A 13920-nucleotide genomic window follows, 5' to 3' on the forward strand; every position below is an offset into this window, starting at 1 on the left:
ATGGTCTAAAACAAACAATTTCTAACGATGATCTATCTGCTTCAGTCACATATTGTACGGTTTTAAAGCATCATCAGTGAGATAGATGTCAGTGGATTTTTGTTTTGATTTCTAAAATGTAATGTTCATATTATTATTTGTTTTGCTTATTTAATTGTCATTAACATGTTTTTTGCATTGAGTGATTTGTTGGTTGATTTGCACTTCAGGGCCACCGTAGATAGGACTATGTTCCGTGAAGTGTGAGGATTGGGAGGATTTTAGCCATTAGGTTGGATGATGTTGGTTGATTAGTTATCAGTTCGACTGTATTTTGTCTTTAATAGGTCACATTAATGTGTTCACGAATGAGTTAATCTACAATAAGTAAAATTAACCTTAAAAGAAACCAAAATGTTGTGGCATAAATCCCCCCTTCTAAATTCACACTCAGGTTTTCTGCTTCCGCGGTTTCATCATCAGCATATGCACTGTGTCTTTTCTTTTTTTTTTACTGTAGATTGTGTGGGACTTCACTCTTTGACAGCAACTATTGTAATAGAACTGTTGCCATTGTTCTCAGGGCATGTTATTGTCTCATGTGTGCCACTCGAATCCTCCACCTGCTGTGTTCCTCTCTGCCGTTAAACCAAAAGCCTGTCAACAGCCATTATTCCCAGCAAGACCTCTGCTGTGATCCCTGCCATGTTTCATTGAAGCATGGCAATTTATTCCAAAGCCCACTGTCTGAGCATGTTAGCTACAACTAAACTTACTGCATGTGACTGTGTACTTGTGTTTGTGTGTTTGCGAGTCTTTGCTGTATTTCTTCTTTTTGCCTCAAAGTCCTGTCATTCCTGGTGACAAATCTAGGGAAAAGGAGCTGAGTCAAAAGGTTTGGTCGTGTCTGGTGCTTTTTCACAATTTAGTCTTGACTGCATATTTGTGTGTGCTTCTCTGTGTGGTTGAATAATTAACCCTGTTAGTCACTGTGCAGCAATGCATCCCTCACACGCTGATCTGGTTAGAGGAGCTCCAAAATATGTCCCCATGTGTGTGTGTTTCTGCATCAATCAAATACTTCTTTTGATTGAGATGTTTCACATTTGTTGTAGTTATAAATATATTTTCTCACAAAACCTTAAAATTTCCACTTTCCAACTTAACTTTTTTATATTCCTTTATTAATTTTCATGCTCTCTTACCTTCAGTATATTCGGATAAATTAGGAAACTCAAAAAATAATAATAATTATCTGCCATGTTTAGCTACTTAAGTTGAAGCTGCAATCAGTTGAAAGTTACTTAAAATCAACTGATTTAATTTTTAAAAATGAAAACGACACATCTGAATAAAACTAATATAATTGAACCCTCAATGTAAAGCTTTATCAAGAATCTTTTTAATCACTGCTGCAATCAAATGTTTTCTTCAATGTTCAGTGAGTTATCTGCACCTGTCAGCAGGTAATTTCACCCACTCCTCGAAAGTGATTCATTTTAATTGTTCAAGGTTTAAAGGGGAACCTCCTACAGACAGACATCTGTAGGAAGAAAAAGAAGCATTTGAAGAACAATTATTCAGAAACTCATAAAAGTCTTATCGAGAAAGAATGAGAATCAGACAATAAAATCTCTGACTTAAGACGTGTGAACAGTTTTCATTTTTGATCTTACTTCTTTTTACACAGAATAGCACTATTATTAAAATGTTATTAAGTGTTCCCAGTATTTTTTTTTAATAATTATGCCTTTTTTAGCTAAATCTAAAAAGTGTCAGTTTCTAGGACATAGTTTCTGAAGAACGGGAGTAGTTCATTAAAAATGTGCCTCTCAGTTGTGGGTGGGATCATGGGCTTGGAGTTAGCCTGCCCAAACTTTCCATCATCCCTCTGTAAACACTGTACTGCTTTAAGCCTCTTGCAACCCTAATCTAACATTACTGGAGAAACAAACATGGATCTAGTTGTCTACAGGTGGATCCATCAGGATGGAGCGGAGCAGAGAGCTTTTTCAAACAATATTTTTGTTTGTTCTTAATTTACAATTATTTAAATGAAGAAATACTCAGAAATGTAATTTTAATCTTAGTTTTCTTCACATATTTCCTTCATCATCATAAAAAAAAGTAGAAGAACATGTTAAAAACATAAAAGCACAATTTTTCAGAGTGGGTCTTTAAGATATGAGATTTTTTTTCCCTTTTTATCTTACGTTTTTTTAACCTAAAATAGCACTTTTGTATCTAAGAGAAAAGTGTTTTTTTTTTTTTGGTTGTGTCACATATCTGCTTATAGCTGCTAATGTGCCCTCCATTGGTTATTTTTAATTGCTGCTTTTTATATTTTGTGACAATTTTAAACTTGAACTAAACTTGAACAAAGAAAGTTGTTAGCATCTCCTCTCCATGAAGATGAAAATCCTGGAGAATGTTTTAATGGTATTTAATATTAACAACATTAGAAAAAAAAGTTTCAAATTTTATATAATCATTTGGACATTTTATTAAAATGTCCAAAAAGTACTTTTAACATCTGTTTTTCCTGATCAAAACATGAGAGATGCAGTAATTCTATGATATATCTACATTTCATAGCTTCTAATTTTATTGATCTCGTTGAAAGATTTGTCTGAAAACATGCTTCATAAGTCGGTGATGTTTCGTAAATGTGAGCGTGCGCGGTTGGCGTACCCCGCCTCCACCCATCAGTAGCTGGATGGCCTCCAGCATCTCCGTGACCCTCCCAACGGAGTAAGCAGGTACAGGAGTCGAATAGATGAATGGGTGGATGGGTTGATGGAATTTACAGTTAGATGAGTCAAGCCACCGAGTAATTTAATAGTTTATTGTGAACTGCCTGTAATATTTAATAATCTGTGCATTTGCATATTTGCATTTTTACAGTGCTGCATCTGCACTTTTGATGCCCTTCAAATCTGCAAGCCCGGAGTTTGCCCTTTCACTGGCCTGAATCCACTATCGCGCTCTGCTCTTTGCAAAAGGACTGCAGTTTCCTCAGAATACTAAAGAACCTCCCTCCATCATTTCAGACTTGACGCAGTTTATTGTCTTGTCATCTCTGTTTAAGAGCTCTGCTCAACAATCTGGGAAGGGATAGGCACTTCTTTCTGAACAAAGGCTCCTCTTCACTGCAGTGAGTTACACTCGACTGTTGAAGATGTTCTTAGAATTTTCATCGTCAGCCAAGATTAAAACACGTCTGAAGGGTTTGTTCTCTGGAAAAGTGAGAGTAATTTTCGTTCATGAGAGTTTTTACATAACAGCTTGTTAAAGTCACTCTCCAGACATATTTTGATTTCTTGTAAAAGTATTCTTAGTCTATAGAACATAGTTTCTGCAGAGCAGCAGGAGTTCAATTCATCTCTGACTTGTGTGTGTGACTGTTGGTACAGAGTAACCCCGCCCCCACTTCCTGTCATCTACTTGTTCACACTCTGTCCAGCTATCTTACAGCCCCTCACACCCTCAACTGAACATTACAGATTAAACAAAAATAGTGGTCAATATCAGAGCTATCCAGCTCAGACATGGATCTATTTGTCTACAAGTGGATGCCGGAGATTGGAGCAGAGCAGGGAGCTGTGACATGCCGCCGTAGCTTCTACATAATAAGTTTTTTCCAACAGATTTTGTCTGCTCCTGATTTACGATGATTTAAACAAAGAAATCTTCAGAAATGCAATTTTAAGCATAATTTTCCTTATATATCATCAGAAAAATGCCACAGAAACATGTTAAAAACACCAAAAATTGGTAGTTGCTGTTCAAATTATATTATAATGTTCTCTGTTATCATTCTTGATCTATAAAGTAACTATATATAAGCTGCTGAGACCTTAACACTTAATTTTATTAATCCATTAAAATGTAGCTCACTTTTTTGTCCCTGGCACCAAAAAAATATTTGAAAAAAAGATCAATATTTTAAATACAGCAACTTCCTGTTGGATTTAGGTCTCTCAGGTCAGAATGCTGAGTTTGGATTGTTCCTTTCTATCGATCAGAGCCAGGATTGTGTGGATTGCAGATTGGATAAAACTGCTGCTGCTCTGCTGCTGGATAGATAGAAGGGCAGCGTGTTGTCTTTGTAGACACTCGCGGTACCGCAGAAACCCAAAGATTTTACAGCAGATCGAAAGGTGCTTCAGTTCTGCCGAGTTACCCTGTGAAGAATGCAGAACATTTATAGCTGCTTGAGCGCAAGAAGGTCACTGCTGTCTGGTGGTTTGCTGAATAGCATATTCATACATATTCCTCAAGGCAAAAATTAGTGTTCAGGACTTGCATTTTTCCCTCCGCATAATAATAAAACCCCATTAAGCTTCATATTCTTTCATTGCATGCGGTTGCTACATCTTTACATCAGATTAATGGTATTGGAAGTTGGAAATGTGTTCATTATTTAGGTTGTGAGACAGTGCAGCACGTGCCTGTGCTTCAGTATCCTTGCTTCTGATTACGGTCTGTACCATTGAGTCACAGCTTAGCAACAAGCCTGATGTCCTATTTTTGGTTTCAGGCAATTATCCAAAATGCAGTGTGTTGGTTTGGTCCTGTAGCAGATCCAGACTGTAGGAGGAATCAAGGAAAAATAGGTATCTGAGTCCATCTGTTAGGATTCAGATATAATCCAATGAACGTGTGGAGAAGACGGTACAAAGACTAAAGCTTTATTACGTAATCATAAGACAAACCTAGGAATCAGGCCTGAGGGATGTATTCAAAGAAGCTGGATTACCCAATGAGAATCAGTCTGTCTTTATGCCAAGAAGTAGATAATTTCTTCTTTTTATATTTTCACAACAAAATTATTATGAAGCAAAGATGGGATATAAAAGAAAACGTCATTTTTGTTTTTAGCTATTCTTCCCTTTATTTTATTCCACATAATATTATAGATGGACAAACTCTGCATCACAAACTAGAATTTATTATATACCCATTTTTTTATAAGATGTTCCTTTCAAAAATGCATTGAGCTAAACAGCACCAATAACTGGAAATTCTTTTTTTCTTTCTTTCTTTTGCAGTTGTCACTTTGCATTTTTTAAAGTCTATGAAAGGATTTTCTTACCTCTCCGTCTCCTCCAGATGCTCTGACACTTTAACAAGAATTCTGCTGAGTTGTGGCTGGTATTCTGAAACATTTTCTCCAGTGAATGTCAAATGTTGGGATTTGTATTTCATGGAGTAAGGTTTGCATTGGTGTTTCACAATGTTCGTTTGTTATTACACTTCTAAATTTGTGACAACTCAGCTGTGATGTTAATTCAAATCGAAGTTTGAGGATCTCATTACAAAAATCATGTATTATAGGGACTTATTTCTTTTTACTGTAATAAAATATCGGAAAAATGCATTACTATATGTAAAGTGTGTGCTACAACAGATCAACCACACAGTTTTATTTTTTAAGCAATAAGATCATGAGGCATTTTCAGATTTAAAATTAAACGTCAAACAAAATCATTTTCTGTTTGTTATTTTTTTTTTTATTCCAATTTAATTGAATGGGACAAATTTCTGTTGGGAATTATTTTATTATTCTGGATTTATTCCTGTTTTTTACAGAGCCATTTCCTGTCTATCCTGGTGTTATTAGGTTAGCTGGAATCATTTTCTGAGGTAGAATTCGTTTTTCTTAGTCTTTTGTTTTTCACGTGGTTTGTTTTCTCTTGTTTTTAAGTAGTCTTAGTTAAATGGTGCCTCTAAATTGCCCCTAGGTGTGCATGTGAGTGTGTGTGTGTGCTTGGTGCTGCATCAGGAGGGTAACTTGTTCAGGGTGAACCGCACCTTCACCTAAGAGTAGCTGGGTTGGCTGCAGGAACACTGTGACCCCATAAGGGATGCAACAGGATCTGAAGATGGAGGGATAGATGGAGGGAATGAATGAATTAGGGGATCTTTGGAATACTGGAGAGCTGGTGATTTCACTGAATCATTTCAAGGAGTGAACCAACTGAATCAACTGAAAACTTTTGTTACAAATTAATGTAGTAAATTAAACTTGGAGATAAAAAATGAATCACTAGTATCTTGAAAATCTGTTAATTTTACCTTCAAGAGATGCTCCAACTTTTTTTTAAATCAAAAAATATTGTTTAGAACAGATTAAATGAAGATCTTTTGACTAATTTTGCCGTCCAATAAAGCAGAGGAAAAAAACAAGTTATGATGCTTTGGAAATATTAACACTATTTGGATCTTAGTATTTTTTTTTCTAAATTGGAGTTAAGGACAATAAGTGTACTGGATTCTTTTCGAACCTTAAAATCTTATTTAATCCTTCTTTCTTATTGTACTCCTGATTGGATGTATATGACACTTGTGTAAATGATTAAACACATTGTATTTACCCTACAAGTATTTTATGGTTTGTCTCAAAATTGTCTTCTATTTCATTAAAATTAATTAATAGACAAATTACATTTTGTCTGTTAATACAAAGTAACATTTCTTTCCACTTTTCTTGGTCTGAACCTGTTTTTTTCCATACATCGTACATACATACTGGTTTCCTTTGTCATCACATCCTCTTTATTTCTCTCCCACACACTCTTCCTCATTTCCATGTTTCCATGTCTGCTTCATCTCCTGCTGTCTATTTCCATCCATCCCTCACACCGCTTACCTCTTTGCTCTCCTGTCATGCTAGAGCTTTATTTTTTATTGCTGTCCCTCCACTGATTACCGACTTTCCTTTCCCTTACAGACAGTTTCCCTCCATGAGACGCTGTCCATATTACAAACAGCATCTTAAGGATGATTCTATTACGCTGTATGCCTGCTAGCTGTTAGATAATTTAATAAGCACCGCTGAGATGACACACAGTTATAATCAACTTAATGAAGCTACAGTACTGATGGAGTGTCGCTTCTCCTCCTTCTCCCCTCCTCCTGGTCCTTGCAGGGTGTTGATGGAGAGCCATTCGAATGACAGCCGGGACAGTGGTCATCACCGGTGGAATTCTCGCAACAGTGATATTACTCCTTATCATTGCAGTACTGTGCTACTGTAGGCTGCAGGTGAGGCTGCGTTCAGCATTTGTTTTCGTAGGCACTGGGAAACTCTCATGAAATAATGATTTCCTCTTTGAAACTTTGTGTCTTGCGATCAGTTACAGCAGTTTTATTTATTTTTTTAGTTGCAAGGTTGCTCAATTCTGTATTTGTGTTGCAACTGAAAATGCAGCAGAATTTAAAAAAAAGTATGAAAAGAAAGTAATTCAGTCATGCTGTCTGGGAAATGTGAAGTCAGAAAACTGTTTGGAATCATAAGGGTACCTGAATCAAAATTTTCATCATATATATCAATGTGCCACTCCAGTCATCTTCTAAATAGCGTTACCAGTCTTTTTTTTAAATGAGGATGTTGATGTTTTTAGCACAAATCCAAAAACATAGTTTCTGTAGAGCAGCACTGATTCCTGAGAAATTTGCCCATGAGTTGTAGGTGGGACCCTTGATACAGATTAAGCCTGCACCCAGATCCCGACATCCATCTGTTTGCACTCTCTCCTGCTGGCATACAGCCTCTCACACCTCCAACCTCCTTGTAACCTGCCCAGTGTATTTTGGATGTAACAAATAGGGTCTTTTTCAAATGGCATTTTTTGCATCTGCTCCTGATTCAGAAAATACTCAGAAATATAATTTAAGCTTAATTCTCTTTATTTATGTCCTCCATCATCAGAAAAATGCCACAAGAACATGATGAAAACATAAAAACACAATGAATCTTCAAAGGACCTATACCATGCTTTTCTCAAGGCTTTGGATAAACTATATCCATATATATGATCATATGTTACCCTTAGCACACAAAAGAACATTTTTTTTATGAAATATGATTTATTTTTTACATTTTTTTTAACCTGGCAGTAAGACGCTTCAATCTCTGAGGCTCCGTCTTTTGCTGCCTGTGGGTGACGCCCATTTTATGACATCATGATACAGCCGGCCTCATCATTGTGTCTGCGTTGTGCCCACAAAAACAAACATCCAAACCTTTGCAAAGATAGATGTGCATTCCATATATCTGCCTCAGATGCCGCGGCCACTGGTTGTAGCGATGGCCAGGGCTGGCAGCTCAGCAGTGCTAACTGAGCTGAGAAATTTTGCGATTGTGTTAGCCTGGGGGTTAGTTCTGGGAGCACAGACTCTTCCTGAAAGGGACTGTTCTTACTTTGTGACATCAGCTTGTGAGAACTCGCTCATTTTTGTTAGTTGGGAGGGGCTGGTGTACAGCACAGGTTTTTAGAGGATTACTCAGAAATGTGTGAACCGCTTTGGAGTTATTTAAAGTGAGGAATGAACATTATAATACACTTAAAAGGTCAAAAAGTGGATTTTTGCATGGCATAGGCCCTTTAAAGAATCTTTAAAAAATGAGTGTGTCAAAGTGAACCCCTTTTTAAGGTTTTAAGGTTTTATAGAAAGAGTAATGGAGCAGCAGTAAGACGAGTTTTTATGAAAAATATTTTAGATGTGAATCAAGTGCCGGATGAAGTGATTAATTGGAAGCTGGAATTTAAAGGTGTGATTTTGAATGTTGTCAGTGGTTATGCCCCCCAGGTAAGATGTGAGCAAAATGAGAAAAATAAATTGAGGTGATCTATGGTTTTTCTAGCTTTGGTGTTCAGGACATTAATGTTGAAAGACAGATGGAAGTGGACTTTTGCTAAAGGAATTGAAAATGGCAGAGGTAAACACATTTTTCCAGAAAAGAGAGGAGCAGAGGGTGACAGCCCTGCCACCATCCCTATGTGAATGTGTGTGTTTATGTGTGAATGGGACTTGTGACTGTTAAGTGCTTTGGTCATTAATCAAGGTAGAAATTTGCTGCATAAGTACATGCCATTTTCCATATAGGAGTGGAGAAAGGAGCACACAACTTGATAAGATCTTGTTCAGGTGCTCTAACCTGTAAGGCCAAACAAAGGGCATACGAGGACAGGTTGAACACAAAGGAGAGAGAGGTGGATCTGTGCAGGAAAGGGAAACAGAGGTGGAAGGATGAGCAGCAGGTTTGGGTGATCAAGAGAAGGGATGAAAACGTGTTTACAGGTTCCACAAGTGTTTTGGTAGATTAACTCTGATATAGTGATGAAAGAGAAAAATGTCAGAAAGCACAGAGTAGAAAAGGTGTCTCCTATAGAGCAGGACGTAGAAAAGATCAGTAAAGATGAAGTGAGGAAGACACTGAAGAGGACAAAGGGTGGAAAGGCAGCTGACAACACACCTGTGAAGGTGTGTGGAAGAGTTTAGGAGAGGTGGCAGCAGAGTTTCTTACTGTTTAACCCAATCATTGAGTGAGAGAGAGGATGTCTGGGGAATTAAGGAGAAGTATTGAGGCACCCATTTTAAAGAAGATCTGTAGAACTATAGAGACCGCAGAGGAATAAAGCCGATGGGCCACAATGAAGCTACAGGAAAGAAGAAAGTAGAGTAAACTGGGTGGAAGTCAGAGGTGAATATTTGTCAGCAAAAGTGTGGTTTCATGCCAAGGAAGAGAACCAAAGGTGCAATGTTTGCTTCTGGAGAAAAATAAACAGAGATTAAAGTTAGCCAGGAATCCCTGTGGATCATGATGTTTGCAGATGATACTGTGATCTGTAGTGAGAGCAGGAAGCAGGTGGAGGAACATCTGGAGAGGTGGAAGATTGCTCTAAAAAGGAGAGGATTGGAGGTCAGCAGCAGTAGTAAGACAGCAGATCTGTGTGTGAATGAGAGGAACTCAAGTGGAATGGTTAAACATCCAGACTCAACAGTCCAGAATCGCATAGGGTCTAAGAAAGAGGGGAAGAGTTGCGTACCAGCAGGTTGGAGCGGGTGGAGGAAGGTTTCAGGTGTGATGTGTGACTTAAGAGTGTGATCAGGAAGGAAAGGAAAGGTGTAGAAGACTGCGGTGATGTTGGTTCAGAGAAAGGGGTTCTGAAAAAGAGACAGGAAGCAGCGCTAAAGAAGTCGAGGTTCAGGATGGATAGACTATGGGACGAATCCATCAGATGAACAGCTCATGTTGGATGCTTTGAAGATAAATGCAGGCCAGCAGATTGAGAGGAGGGAAAGCAGTCATTTTGGTAAAAGGATGATAGCCTGGAGCTACCATGATAGAGGAGGTTCATGGATGTAATCAACGTGGACGTAGAAGTGGTGTGTGGAGGCTCATGCTTGGCTGTAGCAACTCCTAAAGGGAGCAGCTGAAAGCCAAAGAAGAAATAAAGGATGTTTCATATTTAATCGAAGACTGAGAGAAGCCTTTCGAAATATTGATATTTTTAATATATATATATATTTTATGTGCTTTTAAACTTTACTACTACAAGTGAAAAACATGCTTCCCTCAAAACCTTCAGTAATAATAAATCCTGTTAAGCTTATTTTTCACATCATTAACACAATTTTTATCAATGCTTCCCATTTAGAATGTGACATTTTTCCTGCTTATTCAGCGTTTATCACCTGAGAAACTGATCCAAGGCAGTGAAAAATGGTATTTCCTGCTTGGAAGCCTGGTTTAAGTCAATGAGAAGTTTCCTCCTCCCTGACGGGCTCAATCAATGAAGTGCTGCTGAGAGAACTGTACCTCTGGCATGTTCTTCCATTTGACCCTGATCCAGAGATCATTTAGCTCTGTGTCAGTTCCCTGAGGGCCTCATGCTCGGTCACAGTTCACACAGATGGGGCAGCTGTGGCTCAGGTGGAGGAGTGTTCATCTGCGCTTTGATCCAGTTTGCCCACTCCACATGTTGCTGCCTTTAGGCAAATCACTGAGCCACACTCCGTCTCGTTTTTTAGCTTTTTACATGGAAATAGGTGTTCTAATTTAGGTTTTACTTGATGTGCACCATTCAGGGTTTGTGGTCAGCTTGAATTGGAAGAGAAAAAATAATCAAATATTCAGATATAACAAGGTTCTCATCAAGCTATTTTATGTTTCCAATCTGTTTTTTGAATCACACATTCTTTATTGAGATATGCATGCTGACAAAAGTTGTCTTTCTTTTCTCTGTCCTTTCTGCTTCCCATCTTCCACTTCTTCCCCACCCAAGTATTATTGCTGTAAGAAGGAAGAGTCGGAGTCGGAGGAGGAGGAGCCAGACTTTGCAGTAACGTCGCGCCTCCCGCCGGTTCACTCCAATCACAACATTGTGGCGGCAACAGCCGCCGCTTCCTCCATCCCAAATGGCCCTGCCCTCTTCTCCACCCCTCCACTGGCTCGAAAACTGACACGCTCCCAGACCTTTTGCCCCACTTGCACACACTATGATCTGCCTTTCTACCTCCAGCCTCCTCAACCGCAGCTCCACCACCCGCCAGATGGGCTGAGGAACGGAGGCGAGCGGATCAGCTACCGCGGCATCCAGCACCAGCAGAGTCTGGACCTGCCAGTGCCTGTAAACATTTCCAACTACCGGAAACCAAACCTTGCACGGTCGGTTACCATGAGGGAGATGTTCCAACGCAGCTGCAGCATCAGCACCGATGTTTGACTGGTTGACATTCAAAGCTTGGTCTTCGAAAGTTGAGATGACCAAAGCTGGACTTTTTTGTGATCTTTTTTCTGTCATCCTGAAGAATCTCATTCTAACAGACACTAATTGCAGAATGGAGGGACTGTTTGCAAAAGGAACATGCTTAGATCTGTGATCTTACACTCGGTCCAGCATGAAGCTTAATAAAATCTTTAAAAATCAAAATGATCAGAATCAAAACCATATTTTTTCTTTGTCTTAAGCTCGTCTTTTTAGAAAAATTTGTACATTTTGTTTCAGCCTTGTAACACAAATTTGGTCAAGCCCTGTACCCCGGATTCTACAACCCCTGACCTCACTGTCAGGTCTCCTACACAGCTGCTACAACAAAATATGATTGTGAGAAAGGATCCTCTCTCTTCCAACAGCCTGATGTGTTTATTTCAAACACTCACGGAGGTCATGAAACATCCCTCACGACCCGTGCAGAGGAGAGCATGCTTCTTTCACTGCCTCTCACAGAAATAATGCATAGTTTTAACATACGCCATAATATTTTTAGACTAAAAGGGCTCATAATTAATTAAAAAATCCATCCTATTTTCCCAATCATTTCATTAAGGGAGGATCTTTGAGTGTCTGCAGACAAAACAAAGTGTACATATTATATTCTGATCAAAGAGATCAGGGTGTTTTTGCAGACATAGAGGCCTGAATTCTTAATTTTTGTGCAAACATGCCGTATTTGACTGTACTGGAATGCATGTGTGTATGAATGTGCATCTCAATCCAATTTTTTGCAGAATTTCTGTTCAGTTAAACACAGTCCCAATGAGTTTATCTTACTTCTTTCAGTATAAAAAAAAAGGCAGAGATGAATTCAGGCAGATCAGATAAAACCACTATTTTGTAAATGTTTATTTACCTGATTGATATGCAGGCTGCAGTCAAAGATTATAAATTTAGATAATTTGTTTTTAACTCTTAGGTGTGATCTTTGTTACAGTTTCTCACAGAGATTTTTTTTCCTGGACTTTCACTGCTTTTGCTTGTGTTGTATCGGATATGTGATGTATGAAATTTTCTTTTGGAGGGGGGCTAAAGATTCACTCTTAAAGGCACGTATAAATATTTAACAGGCCATAACGTACACTTCTGTTTCTCCCCTCCCTCTCAAACCATTGGACTGAGAAAAATGTGCTCTTTCTCTGAGGTACTCAAAGAGTTCCTGCTCAGATTTGTTTTTATTTTTTTCGCGCTCGGCTGACCGGCCGAGCTGGAGGGCTCATTTTCTGACTGGAGGAGCAGTGGCTAGATTTCATGGGAGGAATTACTGCTTGATTTGAAATGAGAGGACATCGTTGGTGGTTGCAGAGACTTGCAGCTGATTGGATTGTCCTTTCTACACCCCCATCCCCCTATCCTTCCTCTCAGACAGATGGTACTGTACATGCTGTTGTGCCATCTATCTATTTCTGGGGTTCTGTTTATTCTACCAACAATTATTTATTTATTTGAAGATGCGCCACGTTCTTCTTCTTCCTAAAACCTGCAAAAATAAAAGAAGAATGAAAGGCTACTTTCCACACAATTTTGGAAATACAAAATGCATCTTCCAGCATCACAGCTCACTGCTTAGTCCAAATGCTAACCCCAAAGTGAGGACAAAAAGTCAAAAGATGGTCAGACATCACCAATCCAGACACCCTCCACGGCTCTGTTCATATTTGTGGAATACAAACTGATTGCACAGGAATTGTAGTGCCATAATAAAATATATTATTATCGATATTGCTATTATTATTATCATGTGTATAAAAATAAGTATTGCTTTTACATCAAAGTTTTTTTTCCTGTTATTTTAGGATCCAGCTGTTTAGTTTTTCAGACATGGTACCGTCCAGCTGACACGTTCCAGTCTTTGTTTCTAATATATTACAAATAGACACTTTGTTGCTAATAAAATGGTGTGAAAATCACAATGTTGTGCTGTTTGACTAATTTCATCAAGCAAATGTGAAAAAAATGTTGCTTACCTTTCGGCAAATCCCATCAGGGGTTACCACTGGTCTGCATAGGTTGTTTAACAGAGATTTTTTTTACGCTGGACTGGCACGGGGAGACCCAGACATGTGCCCCTTTGAGGGTACATAGTTAGGCACTAGCATGAAGGATCTTGCCAAAGGACCTCACTAGATTGAGTTCATTGAACACCCTTGGGAAGTGAACACAGGTTTCCTGTTTCCTGCACCCAGCCAGTGGAGCCATCCAGCCACTCTAACCAAATGTGCAATCTGTGAAGTTAAACTTAAAGAAAATTAACTCTAAAAATGTAATGTTTTGTAAAGGACGGGTACTAAAGTATATGTTGCTATTGGCCAGTATTGATAGGTGACACAGCTTTTTGACCCAATAACTGAAGAACAACCATAATCTCACAACA

The 13920-nt window shown here is 38.6% G+C and overlaps 1 protein-coding gene across 3 annotated transcripts in view; it reads left to right on the top strand.

The window, feature by feature from the left end:
* The window catches only part of fam163ba (family with sequence similarity 163 member B, genome duplicate a), a 21802-nt gene extending 8346 nt beyond the window's left edge, over positions 1-13456 (top strand). For all 3 annotated transcript variants that reach the window (XM_036214557.1, XM_024298908.2, XM_036214556.1), the window contains 2 exons: positions 6911-7026; positions 11055-13456. In XM_036214557.1, the coding sequence (XP_036070450.1) occupies positions 6934-7026; positions 11055-11495 (534 nt within the window). In that variant the 5' untranslated portion in view covers positions 6911-6933 and the 3' untranslated portion in view covers positions 11496-13456. The remainder of the gene's footprint in view (positions 1-6910; positions 7027-11054) is intronic.
* The last annotated feature ends 464 nt before the right edge of the window (positions 13457-13920 follow it).

The sequence above is a fragment of the Oryzias melastigma genome, linkage group LG12 (genome assembly GCF_002922805.2).
Source record: "Oryzias melastigma strain HK-1 linkage group LG12, ASM292280v2, whole genome shotgun sequence".
Lineage (NCBI taxonomy): Eukaryota > Metazoa > Chordata > Actinopteri > Beloniformes > Adrianichthyidae > Oryzias > Oryzias melastigma.